This window comes from Penicillium digitatum, chromosome 4, assembly GCF_016767815.1.
Source record: "Penicillium digitatum chromosome 4, complete sequence".
Lineage (NCBI taxonomy): Eukaryota > Fungi > Ascomycota > Eurotiomycetes > Eurotiales > Aspergillaceae > Penicillium > Penicillium digitatum.
Window position 1 is genome coordinate 220,356 of NC_089387.1, and position 13,308 is coordinate 233,663.

Here is a 13,308-nt window from a genome sequence, read left to right on the forward strand (position 1 = left end):
CCTAACAAGCGTGCCGTTCAAAGGTGTTGGTGCATTTCAATCTGATATCTCTAAGCACACCAATTTAAGTGTTGTCTTGTCCACTTTACGTCTTGACATGTCTTCGGACTTCTTTTCTTCTCTCACTCTTTTCCTACTAAACCTGCCCCTCGCGCTCTTATGCTAAACCTTTTATATCTCTTCTCTCTCAAATCTTTCTATTCTGACTCTTGCTCTGTGTTGACCTGCTCCTGCAGCCAAGATGACTGCTGTCTATGAACTTGATAGCTCTGAGGATATCACACTGACTATGGCCAAAAGTCAGGCTCATCGTGGATGTGCACACACTCTACTGTCTTTGTATAGATTCCCCGGACACGCAGCGTCTAAACTCCCGTGCAGAAAACTCCTTCTCTCTTGGGAGGGACTTCTCGTGGGGTCTCCTGTTCCTTCCTTATTTCACTAGGCAGGAGATGTCACCTAGGCACCTCCCTCATCTGACCTCTCTTTCCCTAATATACTCCCCTTCCCCCCTCTCCATCACTGAAAGGAACACCCACTGCCGCCATCGTCTCTTGCCAGGCACGGTGTGCCAGCATCTCTAACTTTCATCCGATCAACAAAGTAAGGATGACTCAATCCTCGAAACCTTATACGAACCTTGCCAAGACTAGTTTGATACACCGGAATGTACGTACTTTCTGTCTACGTTGGTTCCATACCGGTCTCTGCGAGCCGACATCCAGCCATGTCCGATGTCTCGAACTCCCCCGATACCAAGTGCTTCGAGGCACTGCCCCTTGACACATTCAAGGCCATCGGGTCATCAGAAAGCATTATCCTGAGAATGACAAGAGAACACCGGCGACTTCATGTGAAGGTGGCGAAATACCTTTTTTTACTATTGTGCCACCCCAAATTGCGGAGAAGCTTTCTTCGTGTTCCACTCGGAAGATGTGATTAAGGAGCCCGACGAGTCGTGGGTCCCTATGCAACCTGCTCCAGGACGCGATAAAAAATAGCCGACCGTCGTAGTTGAAGTTGGTGTGTCCGAGGCGTATGCAAAGCTGATCGCAGACGCAGAATGGTGGCCCAAAAACTCGAAGGGCAATGTGAAGCTTGCGGTTATCATTTCCGTCAGCCGCGAAATCCCGATGATCACGTTTGAAACGGTGGCTCTGGATGCGAACTTCTTTGGGCGCCAGCCATCTCGTTACGTGCCAACTAACTATACGACAGTCAATCATGACATCCCATGAACTGAATAGGCCAGGCACAGTGATCCACATTAGCCCACCAAGAGCTTTGGTCATCGGGTTTGAGGACTTGCTTTGTCGTCAGTCAACCCCGAGCACGACATCACAATCTCGCTTGCTCATTTGGAAGAGATCTCACGCGCCATCTGGAGCCTACAAGGCCTCTAGTTCGGCTGATCCTGGAGCACAATCCCCTCGGTCTTGCACAATATATTCTAGCTCAGTTAGCTCACTTTGCTTCCTCAACGAATGATACAATTTTACACAAGCTACCCTTCCTTGGGTGTCATTTAGGTGGAGTTGCATATAGTAGTTTACTATATGGTTTTTCTCGACATCGAGAGCATAGCCACCTGTGCAGCAATAACTGATTCGTCAAGTGTTGCATGCACATTGATGTAGTTGAGAATTGGCAGGGGACCCCCTTGGCGGGGGAATGATCTGCGGAGAACACCGAATTTCCCTCTTCTTGCTTCTGGCATCCAACTCTCCTTTCCCTCTCTTCACTCCTTTCTTGACATCTTTATCTTTTTGATCTGTTTTTCCAGGCTGGTCCTGTATGAGCTCCTCTCGTTCGTTTTCATCCCTCTCTTTGTTCCCCCGAGCATGCGCTCTTAGCTCGAGTTGCTGTGATCATCCAGACCTCAGTCGCTACTGCACAGCACACACCTAGGTTACTATAGGCATATGTTTCAGTGAAAGCCAGTAAGATGTCTCTTCTTCATAACGAAGAGTAAGTCACGCCCGGAAATGCAGACCGGCCACCCCTCAGGTTGTCACGGAAAGGTGTCCAAGCACTAACCCGAGTATAGCTTCACAATCTGGCAATTACGCTCCTCATATCTCTCAACGATCAAAGATGGAATCGGGGACCGACTTATCAACGTCAATGACTCTATTCTGAATACACCTGGCTTCCGCGCGGCGGGCTGGTCAACCGCCGCCGCGTACCCCAACACACACAACTCCTCCCACCTGAAGCGTTCTTATTCCCCACCGATTCCGACAACAGCGAATGTTTCATCCGAATACTACAGACTAGCGGAACGAAATGCAAAACCCCAGCGCCATGAATTGCAAGGCCTCGGCCTGGAAGACGGCGAGGATGATGGTGGCATGGTGACCGGCAAGAGCCAAACGGACATGACCGTGCGGCGAAATCACACTCGCGGCGGAAAGAAGAAAACACGACGGGAAAGGCAACAAGAGGTACAGAGACAAGTGGAGGCAGAGGATGACGATAGCAGCGACCTAAGTGATGACAGCGACGAGGATGGAGACAACGTTGGCAGGTTTGTGAATTATTGTGGGGTATTATACTTCCCTGTCTGACAAAGAACAGTGCTGTTGATCAGATCAAATTCGACAAAATGCCCATCCGCCGAGATCGAGCTGACTCTTCTCCAATGCGCTCGGGAGAACAGACGGAGCAGCCAGAAGTCATGATCACATCTGCGCCAACACAAAACCTTGCAAATCAATACCGCCAAGTAAAGCCACGCCCCCGTCGAGATACGACTACTAGCAGTGATGTGTCGACGGATAACGAAACCGACCTTAGAGGCTACAAACAAGGACAAGTTCAATTCTCCGCGACTGATCAGGTCGTCGAATATTCGCGCCACCGGCGCGAGCGAACTGGCAGTCGAGGCGCAGAGAGCCTAGCCCTCGGAGAACTCCACGAAGAGGATGAGGACGAGGACTCCGGTGCTGAGTCTGTTGGGTCTGCAATTTCTTCTGATTTTGACAATACGGCTGGGTCTGGCTCTTTGCTGCTGGCAGGCGTGCCTGGCGGTTTGAATTTGTCATCGCCCGTGGCTATGATGAACAATTTATCTTCTGGCACAGGGCCGCAGAACAACTCACCGCGCAAGCATCGCACTCCGGCTCCTGCACTCCAAGATCTTCCCCCGCCACGGCCCATCAGCATGGTACAGCCGGTCAGTTTGCTAACCAGCCAGCTGACATCTCGGAAGCGAGCGCCAAGCAATCCAGTGGACAAATTCGTGGTGCTCTCTGGGCGAGGTCAAGAGGACTCGCTGTACTTGAAGATCTACGTTCCTTTTTCAAGCAACCCCGAAGACCCGCTGGATCTGCCACTTACACGCGAGTCTAAGCTTGCAGAACAGCCCGCTCAGGTGACCGTTGCTGAAACGATTGGCCTTGCCCTATGGAAATACTCCGCGGACGCTCGTGGTCCACCAATCAATCGCGAAAATCTGACCGTGAACCGATGGACGCTACGGATGGTCGATGATGGTGAAGTCGAATATGACTTCCCAGCGCTTGGGCGGACACTTCCAATGTCGGATTTCACCTCAAACAATAATCAATCTGCCAAGTCCCGAGGACGGTCAAGGGGCAAACCGTACGATGAATTCGCACTGGTTGAAGCATCGGAAACGGAGTTTGAGGAGAATGAACGGCTATATCCACAATTCAGTTCAAGCGTTGGGTCGGAAGAGGCGGATCAACCGGCGAGTCTTGCAGTACCAGGGACTCAACCCGCTGCACAGAAACAGACCCCTCACACCACACCAGCTCGAGCAAACCCCATCCTAGGCCAGCCGTTCTCGTCTGCGCTTAACCACAGCACCCTTACTCCTGCTGATCGCCCCGTGGTACCTATCTCGCATGCAACTCCCCGTCTTGGGGTTTCCAAGACGTTGAAGATTCGCTTCGTCAATATGGAGGCTGCTGCACATGTCATGACCATCAACACATTTACCGATAGCTATATAGCCGAGATCCTGGACTCGGTATGTAAACGATGGGGCCAGGATAAGGGCAACTACCTCTTGAAGGTGATGGGGTCGAACACGATTGCACCACTTGACCGCACAGTCGAGGCATTGGGCAATATCACAGAACTTGATCTGGTGCGTCGCCGCTTCGGTGGCGGTCCCCTAGCACTCGGAACCTCACCAGGCAGCTCATCACCAAACGCGCCTTTGATGGTAGAAACCGCCGACCCGACAACCTCCAAGAAGAGCAAAAAGGATGCCAAGAAGGGCGCTCAGCGCATGTTGCCTTCATCTTCCCAGAAACAAGACCACCTAGGCGGATATTACCGCCGGTACCACGTGTTCCGCAAACAACCCATGTCTTTCACAGCATCTAACCATCGGATCCTCACGTTTGAAAATGATTACATGCACATCGTGCCCGGTGATACTGGCAAAACAGCGTCCGGTGGTAAGACCCGATCAATCAGCTTCAGCGACGTGATTGGATCCAAGGTCAGCCGACGGCACCCCAAGAGCTTCCGGGTGATGATTGTGCGCGGTAATGATGCCACCGAGCAGAAGCGCTATGACTTTGAGGCAAGAAGTACCAGTGAGGCAATGGAAATTGTGGACGAGATCAAGAAGAATATGGCACATTATCGCATTTGAGTCTCTGCCCTTCCAGACATGGAATTGCGTTTGGGGCGGGGGCTTAGATTTCGGGGTGGGAAAATGCGTTTGTTATACAGGCATATTGCAGCTTTCAATGAACTTTCAACATTCAATCCAGCTCTGGAGTCACCTTTTGGATTTCAAAGTTGATCAATCAAGCGGGTATGTTTGAGAAGTTCAGATGGCTCCCCAGGTGAGGTAGTGCGCATTTCAACAATATCTTGTCTCACGTGAATCCAGACCCACTTGAAGTGGCCCACTTGCTATATAACCTTATCTCAATCGAGACTTCTAAGGTTGAGATCCATGCTGTATGGATACTCTACAAGAGAAGTCCTTGTCATGTCGTTTTAGTCATCTCCCTTGGCGATCCTTTTGGACATGTTCCATCCTCGCTAGTGTTAGCCGCAACACACAGAATATAAGCCCCCCCAAAAAAAACATGTGGAAAATGTGCCACTCGACTTTTCAAGATAGATATGAATGCAAGGCTACTCATGTCTACCAAACTTCACCCTAGATGGTAACAATGACGATAAGCAAGTAACAATAAATAGCCCTGTGGGTTATACGCAAAGTTTAAGGGGTGAAGTATGGCAAACAAATGGCATGGACTACACAACTTTTGTGGCCTTCATCATCTTTCTTCTTTCGTCGACTATCTTCAGTCTTGAAGAAACTGATACTTACTCTTAAGACTTTGAATATCACTTCACGGTATAGGGTAATCGGGCACGAGTGGTCGAAGCTCTGAGATCTCCGAGGAACACTGGAAGCAATTTCACTGATAAAAAGTGGTTAAAAGCTGTTGTGTATTTCTACGTCATACAATTCGCCAAATAGAAAAATGACGAAGTTGATGATCCACGGCTTTGCCATTGTAATTTTTTTTTTTTGAAAAGGAAAAATGCGCATGAAAGATGGGGTCCATTTAAGACTTTCATCGGATTTTAAAACCAACAGATATACCTTTTCAAGTAAATTCTCGTTCAGTAGCATAGTGCTTCACTCAAAAAATTCCCAATGCCACTATGTCCGGACTCACGTTTAACATCAATTGTTGATGGGCTTCAGCTGATTAATTTCTTGTTTGTTCAAATTTCACCTATGTAATTTTTGAACAAAATGGTATGGTATCTCAATGCTAATTCGCTTGACAAAAATGCACCCCCAGAATGCCCTCATATATGCTGAAACTACCATCCGTACTTGGATCCAGCTTCCTTCTTGTTTCTCCGACCCGTTGCAAAGCTTTCCTCCAATGCCTCCTTCTGTGAGCTTGCAACGTTGAGCAATTGCTGGAGGGTATGCTTGCCCGGCGCAATAGCGCGCACAGGGTTGTGCTGTGCTCCGGCCAGCTCGCCTTGTGCCAAAATCTGGTTTGACGCGTACTCCTCGTCTGTGTTGAAGGTACGCACCTGTGACTGCGATGGCATGACATTCCGACCGAAGAGCTGACGTCGGTCGGCCTTGGACAAGTTCAGATCGTTGGCAATGCGGTCCAAGGATGATGTTGGGTTGGTTGATACTGCTGCAGTTGAACGCTCCATGGCGATAGGTACGGGTTCGGCGAGTACTGGATCAGCTTCTGATACTTCTTCGCCTTCGGCGTTGTATACCAGCGGCTGATAGGTTCCCGATGGCCCAGGTGCCGGGGCTGGCTGGAAAGTGACCTCGTCCGTAGATAGAGAGAAGAGACTGATTTTGGGCTTTGGTGGTGGAGCTGCAGCTGCAGCTGCAGCTGCAGGGACAGGGGTAAGGGCTTGCTTTAGAGGTTGAGCAGGCTTTGGCGCTGTCGATGAGGAAGGTGTTGGTTGCTCGGTGATCTTGGCGGTCTTCCTCTTCTTTTGAGGCCGGCCGACGGATAAAGGTCTGAACATCATTGGATTCCCTTGTAATTTGATCTCCGCTGGGGTTTCTCTAGTCTTCACCAAGGCATTTGATCCAGTATCGGCTTTTGAGCTGCCAGGTGTAGATGTGGTGCCCTCCGCCTCTCCCGCTAGATCTTCAAATGCGTTATCGTTCTTCATCTCCGCATCAGCTGTGCGATCAAACCCAGGGCCCGCTCCTGTTTTGAGACTAAACACCTTTCGTGTTGTCGCCACTGGTGCTTTCGTTTCAAGTGTTCGTTTCGGCGCTGGAAGGAACGCGTTGAATCCCGAAAGGCCTCCTCCTCCACCCAACCGAGCTTTTTTACGCGGGCCATCTTCAGTCTCTTCGCCGGATGGGTGCTCAGATTTGATTTCTGGAATCGCGACACGGATCTTACCCGAGTTGCTGCGGTCGATTTGAAACCCAGTTTTGGAGCCGACCGTTTTGGTCTTGCTAATCTGGGGTGCGGGTGTAGTATTTGTCTCGGCGTCTGAGCCTTCGGAGTCAGAGTAGCCTACTAACACCATGGTGGGAAATTTATGTTGGGGTTGTAGTTTCCTTGTAACTTGGGAGATCGGAGTTGACATTTGAATCACTTGAATCAAATTATGTATGCCCGATCCTTCAGGCACCAACCAAAATTACATAAGCACTTCAATCGAATCTCGAAGGGAAAAGGAGAAGACATTGCGTAGTGGACTAGGGGACGGGATGGAATGGACCGAAGAGAAAAATGTCCGAAAACACAAACTAAAACTTACTTGAAACAGCAGGGATGATCGCATCACTTTGTAACGTCATCGCTTCCCGGGTTCTCCGCTTCTCTAGAGGTTAATAGGATCATACATTGGACAATGGTGTTCATAGATATTCATATATTCATATTTAAAAAAAAATTTGAACCATCTGAATTGACCCCTAAGGTTGATCTCTGATGTTCATCGTAGTTGATGGATGTCTGTAGATAGAAAATAGGAGGGACTCGAAGAAATCTTGGAATAATAGGGAAAAATACGCGATCATAAATTCAGATGAATGGGATTCTAGCACCGATCAAATCAAGCGATTAGACCGAATTACAGTCTCCCAATTAGACAGATTAGCTTCATCGAAAGGGTTCAAGGGTTCAAGGGTTCAAGTGTAAAATGCTAATGAAAGATCAATGCGTCATTCTGGCCGCTGCCCCTCCCCACTTAATCCGGACCTCCCATTCCAGCTTTCTTTCCCCCCATCCCCCCCCCAATGGCCCCAAAGCCTGTCTAATCTTTTCTCCATGCCGAGTCTAGGAGGTTTACTGAAGAAGAGGCGAACGAAGGATTCGCAAGATCTAGGGAAGTCAGATACACAGAACCACGACGGTTCACGCGCATCCATGCAACCCGCTTCACACGCTTCGCCCCAGCACACGGGTACGGGTACACACGAAAATGCCGCCAGTATCGACAACATCATAAACCAGGAGCAGCCCAAACAGGAGCGTGTTACAAAGGGGAAGTACTCTCAGGAGGACTTCGAGCTTCAGCGCACCTTGGGAACGGGGAGCTTCGGTCGTGTCCACCTGGTGCAGTCTAACCACAATCATCGCTTCTATGCGATGAAAGTGTTGAAGAAGGCCCAGGTGGTCAAGATGAAGCAAATCGAGCACACAAATGACGAGCGCCGCATGTTAAATCGTGTCCGCCATCCATTCCTCATTACATTGTGGGGAACTTGGCAGGATTCCCGAAACCTCTACATGGTCATGGACTTTGTGGAGGGAGGCGAATTGTTCAGTCTCCTGCGCAAGTCACAAGTGAGTGATCCACAACCACTTTCTTCGGTCTTGTGTATGTGAAACAAAGAACTCATCTGTCATTAGCGATTCCCGAACCCCGTGGCCAAATTCTATGCCGCGGAGGTCACCCTAGCGCTGGAGTATTTGCACTCACACCAGATAATCTATCGTGATTTGAAGCCCGAAAACCTTCTGCTGGACCGTCATGGTCATCTGAAGATCACGGATTTTGGATTTGCCAAAGACGTGCCGGATATTACTTGGACACTCTGTGGTACTCCCGACTACCTGGCACCCGAGGTCGTCTCTTCCAAGGGATATAACAAATCAGTTGACTGGTAAGTCTGCTTCATTCCTTTCGTCCAATTGTTCTGACTGTCCTAAGGTGGTCATTGGGAATCCTAATCTTTGAAATGCTGTGTGGATTCACTCCCTTCTGGGACAGCGGGTCTCCAGTCAAGATCTATGAGAATATCCTGCGCGGCAAAGTCAAGTATCCTCCATACTTGCACGCCGACGCCGTTGATCTGCTCTCTCAGTTGATCACATCCGACCTCACCAAGCGCCTCGGCAACTTGCACGGTGGCCCGAGTGATGTCAAGAATCATGCCTGGTTCGCCGAGGTCACTTGGGACCGACTAGCTCGTAAGGATATTGACGCGCCGTATATCCCACCCATCCGCGGTGGACAAGGCGATGCAAGCCAATACGACAAGTATCCGGAAGAAACAGAGCACTATGGCCAAGAAGGAGAAGACCCGTATGTACTTCTTTCTCTGCCACCCACGTACCTGACTAACTCGTTCCAGATATGGCCACCTTTTCCCCGACTTCTAAGGTGCTTGTATGATTTATGACGCGACGAAAAGTCCTCTGGGGGAGGGCCGGAACTGATTGACCCCGGGAGGAGTCGTGAAAACCTAGGAGCCAATATATGAAAATCCATACTTTTCTATATGCACACCAATTTTCTCAGCAACTACAAACGAACTTTTGTGTTTTTTCCCTTTTAAATTGCCTGCTCGATGTAAAAATGGATTCGCCGTGAACCCTGTTCTCTTCCTAATCTCCCCAACCACTTAAGGCCACGCCCATTTTATACACGGGCTACCAGGCCGCTTCTATCGTACAGTAGTTCATTCACAGAGGTGCGTGTCTTTTGCTTCTTGCTTCGTCCTTCATCTTCCTTGCTTTCTTCCGGTTCGATGATTGATTGAGTTTAGCCCAGGATTCCGCTGCCGCCCTCGGGCATGCCGGTAGCCATGGAGGCAATGGCAGCAGCATCCTGACCACCCATACGCTTGGTTTCCACGCCGACACGGGCGATGTAGGTCTTACTTGTGGTGTTCCACATGGCGATGTACTTCTCCATGCAGCTAGACAGGCAGGTGTTCTCCTTGGCCGAGAGCGAGGTACCGGGAGTGGGGACGCAGGCTTTGAAGCAATGCTTGTTAATTTTCTGGACCTATTGTCAGTTCGTTGCCGGACTTGGATGTCAAGGGTGGTGACGTACTCCGATCAGGGACCGGGCGTTCGACATGGCGGCCTCCTGCTGGAGCTGGCGCATGACAGCTGCCTTGATCTCTTCGGAGGTCTGAATGGGAGCGGCGGAGCCGGAACCGAACAGCGACGACATTATGAGAAAGTGAAATAGGGGGAATAGTTGTGGATGCGATGTGGTTGAATTGGATCGAATCGAAGAAAGTCGGCGGGCTTCAGGATCTGAGGGCAGGACTGTGGCTGGTGTTCCAACTGCGCCACTTTCGATGTGGACACCTTAGCATAACAAGCTGTATACTTCACCTCCTTGTCTCCGTGTCTCAAGAACTTCGCATGATCACTCTTTGTTATTGCCTTTCCTCAAAATTCTCACGGCCTCTTCTCTTCTTTTCTGCTCGCTGGGTTTTCGGGTCCTGGTGACACCGTTTCCCGTCCATCCCACCTCCCGTCTATCCTTGAAACATTCTGAGCTCCCCCTCCATTGAGCCCTTTCATAAATCTACAATGCGTCTTCTGTCTCTTTCCTCGCTCCTCTGCTTCGCGGGCCTAGTTGCCTTGCCTGCGAATGCCTACGACGACCCAAATATCAAAAGCATCCCCGTATGTGCTCGATGTTGACTTGACTTCATGCCGCGGTACTGACTTTGGACGTCTGTTAGCTTCGCACCCACAGCCTCTCTCCGGTATGATTATATTCCGAGCCCAGCTTTTCTACGACTTCCGAAAACAAGCTGCGCATAGCTCGTGCCCTGAGGAGGAACAATAGTATTGACCGCCATTGACAGCCATACCTCGATTCGGATTTCCAAAGCCGCTGGTTCGACTTCGGAGGGGATACAGTAATCCGCGCTGACAAGTAAGGATGTTCCAGATATTCAGAGGGAAATTCTCATGAGCGCCAGTGCTGACGTTCGTCTTGGTGTTCAGATACGTCCGCCTCACGTCTGACCGGCCATCGCAGCAAGGATGGATCTCCTCCCGCGTGCCTCTAACCGCAACCAATTGGCAGGTAAATACACGGTCCCCGCGAATCAGAACATGAGCCAAAATCTCACGTATATCACCTGCTAGATTGAGCTCGAATTCGAAATCCACGGCTCCGGCAACTTGCATGGTGATGGATTTGCGCTCTGGCTCACCAAGGAGCGCGCCACGCAGGGCCCAGTCTTCGGTTCAGCAGACAGATTCGAGGGTCTTGGTATTTTCTTCGACACTTATAAGAACAACCGCCCCGGTGTGTCGTTCCCTTACGTCATGGCCATGATGGGCGATGGGCAGACCACCTACGACCAGGCGCATGATGGCAAAGCGAATGAGCTGGCCGGTTGCTCTGTGAGTAAACAATGATTCGTCGCTACCTTGGATATATATCTAATTGTCTACAGGCTCGGGGTCTCCGCGGTGCCCCCGTCCCCACCAAAGCCCGCCTTACCTACTTCCAGGACAAATCCCTGGTCCTGGAGCTGCAGTACAAGAGTGAAGATGTCTGGATCGAGTGCTTCAATCTTTCTGCTGAGAAATCCAACATCGCCATCCCCTCCGTCACATACTTGGGCCTCTCCGCCGAGACCGGCGAGCTGAGCGACAACCACGACATCATCTCCCTCAAGGTCGATAATCTATACTCCCCTAACCGTAACAATAACAACAAAGACAAGACGACGGAAGACCGGCCCCAGGGACGTGTTCGCTCCTCCCCCAAGCCTGTCGGGGAGAAGAGCAGCTGGTCTTGGTTCTTCTTCAAGACCATCCTGTTCTTCGCCGTGATCGTTGGTGGTTACTTTGGCTGGACGGTCTACCGGACCAAGGCCCGGTCATCGCGTTTCTAAATTCATGTTGTATGGACATTTGGCAAGGCACAGAACTTAAGCCTTGTTTCTGTGCGATTCAAGTTGGTCTCTGGGGTTTCCCAGCTTCTTTTTGATGAAATGGTTCTTGCATACATAGCCCGTTTGAAACTCTTATTGCTCTGATTTACCGTTCAGCTCTTACTCCAGTTCTTGTTATCTTTCATCTTCATTTCTGAAGTAAAATAAAGTCATGATCAAAAAAAAAAGCTCTGAGATGCAATAGGATGTTTAGGGTATCATGGGTATAAATAGTACAAGTAACAAATCAAGAATGCCGCCCAATGTAAGCTCCTACCTCATCACTTCTGCCGTTCTCTCTCCTCATTCCACAAGCGGTCCACAATCTGGAAAACCTCTGTGACACCGCGCATAACAACATCATCAATGCCCAATGCGCCATACCGATGCTGGATCTTATCAGGATGCCAACGAATGCGCTCCACCTTAAGCGTACCAATCAACTCGGCAGGTGCCGGAACATGACGCATGAACTCCTCAACAGCCTGGGGGCGAACATCGCCTCTCTTCCCAGAGCGAACAGGCCAGAAAATCAGATTGCGTAATGGCTTGGGAGCAGACCCCTCCGCAGCCTTCCCGATGTTCTCCCACCGTTCCAAATACTCAGCCCAGGGCGTACCCCACTCAATCTTGGCTCTCTTGCGCTCTGCGCCTCGCCGCAGACTGTCATCCATTGCACGTTCGAACTCCTCCCTCCCAGCCTGCGCATTCCTCCGAGCCTCCTCTTTCCTTTTCTGCTGCCGCTCAGCACGCAGACGCTCCTGCTCAGCCAGCATACCTTCCCGTGTCCGCTCCCACATCCGTCGACGGACGTAATCAACGTATTCGTCCTCGGTCATTTGTTCCAGCTCGCCTTCCGGGCCCCGTTGAACATCGGGCACGCGGTAATTATGTATAGGTTGCCCGTAGACGGATTCCCAGTATGCTGCGCCTTCGTCGTCGCCGAGAGCATCGAAGAGAGATTCTCGGAAGGTGTCTCTGGTTGAACCGAAGGGATTTTCAACTGTAGGGTCGGGTCGCTTCTCCTCGCGATGGCGCCTCTTGGAGGATTCGTCGTCTCTTGTCCGTGATCTATGACGGTGTGTTCGTTTTCGATGGGGACGACTGCCATCTTTGAAACGAAATGCCCGGCTGTGACCTGCGCGGGTGTGTTCGTTTGGAGAGTTGGAGCTGTGGGATGCCCCTGACTCCTCAGTCGGGATGGATTTGGAGTATTCCATCTTCAGATTTGCTTCAGTCGATGGAGCAGCTCTAATCGGATCTCATTGTTTTTGGTGTTGTTGAGTGAAGCACCAAGTGGTCAAGAAAGCAAATGAGCCAAAGCAACGGAGATAACGTGCCTTAGTCATCTTATCTCCAGCCCCACCATGTCGGAAGACATGAGGTTCGAACGTTGACAAGTGTTGTAGTAGGAAAGAAGACGCCAGTGACAGGAATATAGATACAGAATAAAGGAAAATGGTCCAACCATGCGAAGGCTTGCCGCCAAACGATTACTGAAGATCGCCACCGGATGGCTCTACTTGAATTGCATGCTGGCGTGATTATCAACCCTTTAAACCCCCTACATCATCATCTCAACTATTCCGGAAATGTCTTTATCCTCTTGAGGGGAATTATCCCTTCTTCCTCGTACCGGGTTCAGTGACAGCTACGTACCA

The 13,308-nt window shown here is 50.3% G+C and overlaps 6 protein-coding genes across 6 annotated transcripts; 3 read left to right on the forward strand and 3 right to left on the reverse strand.

The window, feature by feature from the left end:
• Positions 1-1,945: 1,945 nt before the first annotated feature.
• On the forward strand, positions 1,946-4,630 carry Pdw03_0080 (Stress activated MAP kinase interacting protein, putative; the record flags this gene model as incomplete). The annotated part of the gene is made up of 3 exons (XM_014674856.1): positions 1,946-1,968; positions 2,048-2,527; positions 2,578-4,630. 3 exons carry the CDS (start codon positions 1,946-1,948, stop codon positions 4,628-4,630), a joined length of 2,556 nt encoding a protein of 851 aa, XP_014530342.1.
• A 1,199-nt stretch (positions 4,631-5,829) lies between these two features.
• On the reverse strand, positions 5,830-7,032 carry Pdw03_0081 (Mitotic checkpoint protein PRCC, C-terminal; the record flags this gene model as incomplete). The annotated part of the gene is made up of 1 exon (XM_014674857.1): positions 5,830-7,032. The coding sequence occupies one exon, from the start codon at positions 7,030-7,032 to the stop codon at positions 5,830-5,832; it is 1,203 nt and encodes a 400-aa protein (XP_014530343.1).
• Positions 7,033-7,778: 746 nt separating this feature from the next.
• Pdw03_0082 (CAMP-dependent protein kinase PKAC catalytic subunit) lies at positions 7,779-9,116 on the forward strand (the record flags this gene model as incomplete). Its single annotated transcript, XM_014674858.1, has 4 exons — positions 7,779-8,297; positions 8,364-8,617; positions 8,665-9,039; positions 9,089-9,116. 4 exons carry the CDS (start codon positions 7,779-7,781, stop codon positions 9,114-9,116), a joined length of 1,176 nt encoding a protein of 391 aa, XP_014530344.1.
• Positions 9,117-9,498: 382 nt separating this feature from the next.
• Positions 9,499-9,915, reverse strand: Pdw03_0083 (Mitochondrial inner membrane translocase complex, Tim8/9/10/13-zinc finger-like; the record flags this gene model as incomplete). Its single annotated transcript, XM_014674859.1, has 2 exons — positions 9,499-9,738; positions 9,793-9,915. The coding sequence occupies 2 exons, from the start codon at positions 9,913-9,915 to the stop codon at positions 9,499-9,501; spliced, it is 363 nt and encodes a 120-aa protein (XP_014530345.1).
• A 368-nt stretch (positions 9,916-10,283) lies between these two features.
• On the forward strand, positions 10,284-11,608 carry Pdw03_0084 (Lectin family integral membrane protein, putative; the record flags this gene model as incomplete). Its single annotated transcript, XM_014674860.1, has 6 exons — positions 10,284-10,379; positions 10,439-10,462; positions 10,565-10,635; positions 10,707-10,788; positions 10,851-11,111; positions 11,165-11,608. 6 exons carry the CDS (start codon positions 10,284-10,286, stop codon positions 11,606-11,608), a joined length of 978 nt encoding a protein of 325 aa, XP_014530346.1.
• A 320-nt stretch (positions 11,609-11,928) lies between these two features.
• Pdw03_0085 (Reticulocyte-binding protein 2 like a) lies at positions 11,929-12,867 on the reverse strand (the record flags this gene model as incomplete). Its single annotated transcript, XM_014674861.1, has 1 exon — positions 11,929-12,867. One exon carries the CDS (start codon positions 12,865-12,867, stop codon positions 11,929-11,931), a length of 939 nt encoding a protein of 312 aa, XP_014530347.1.
• Between the last annotated feature and the right edge of the window lie 441 nt (positions 12,868-13,308).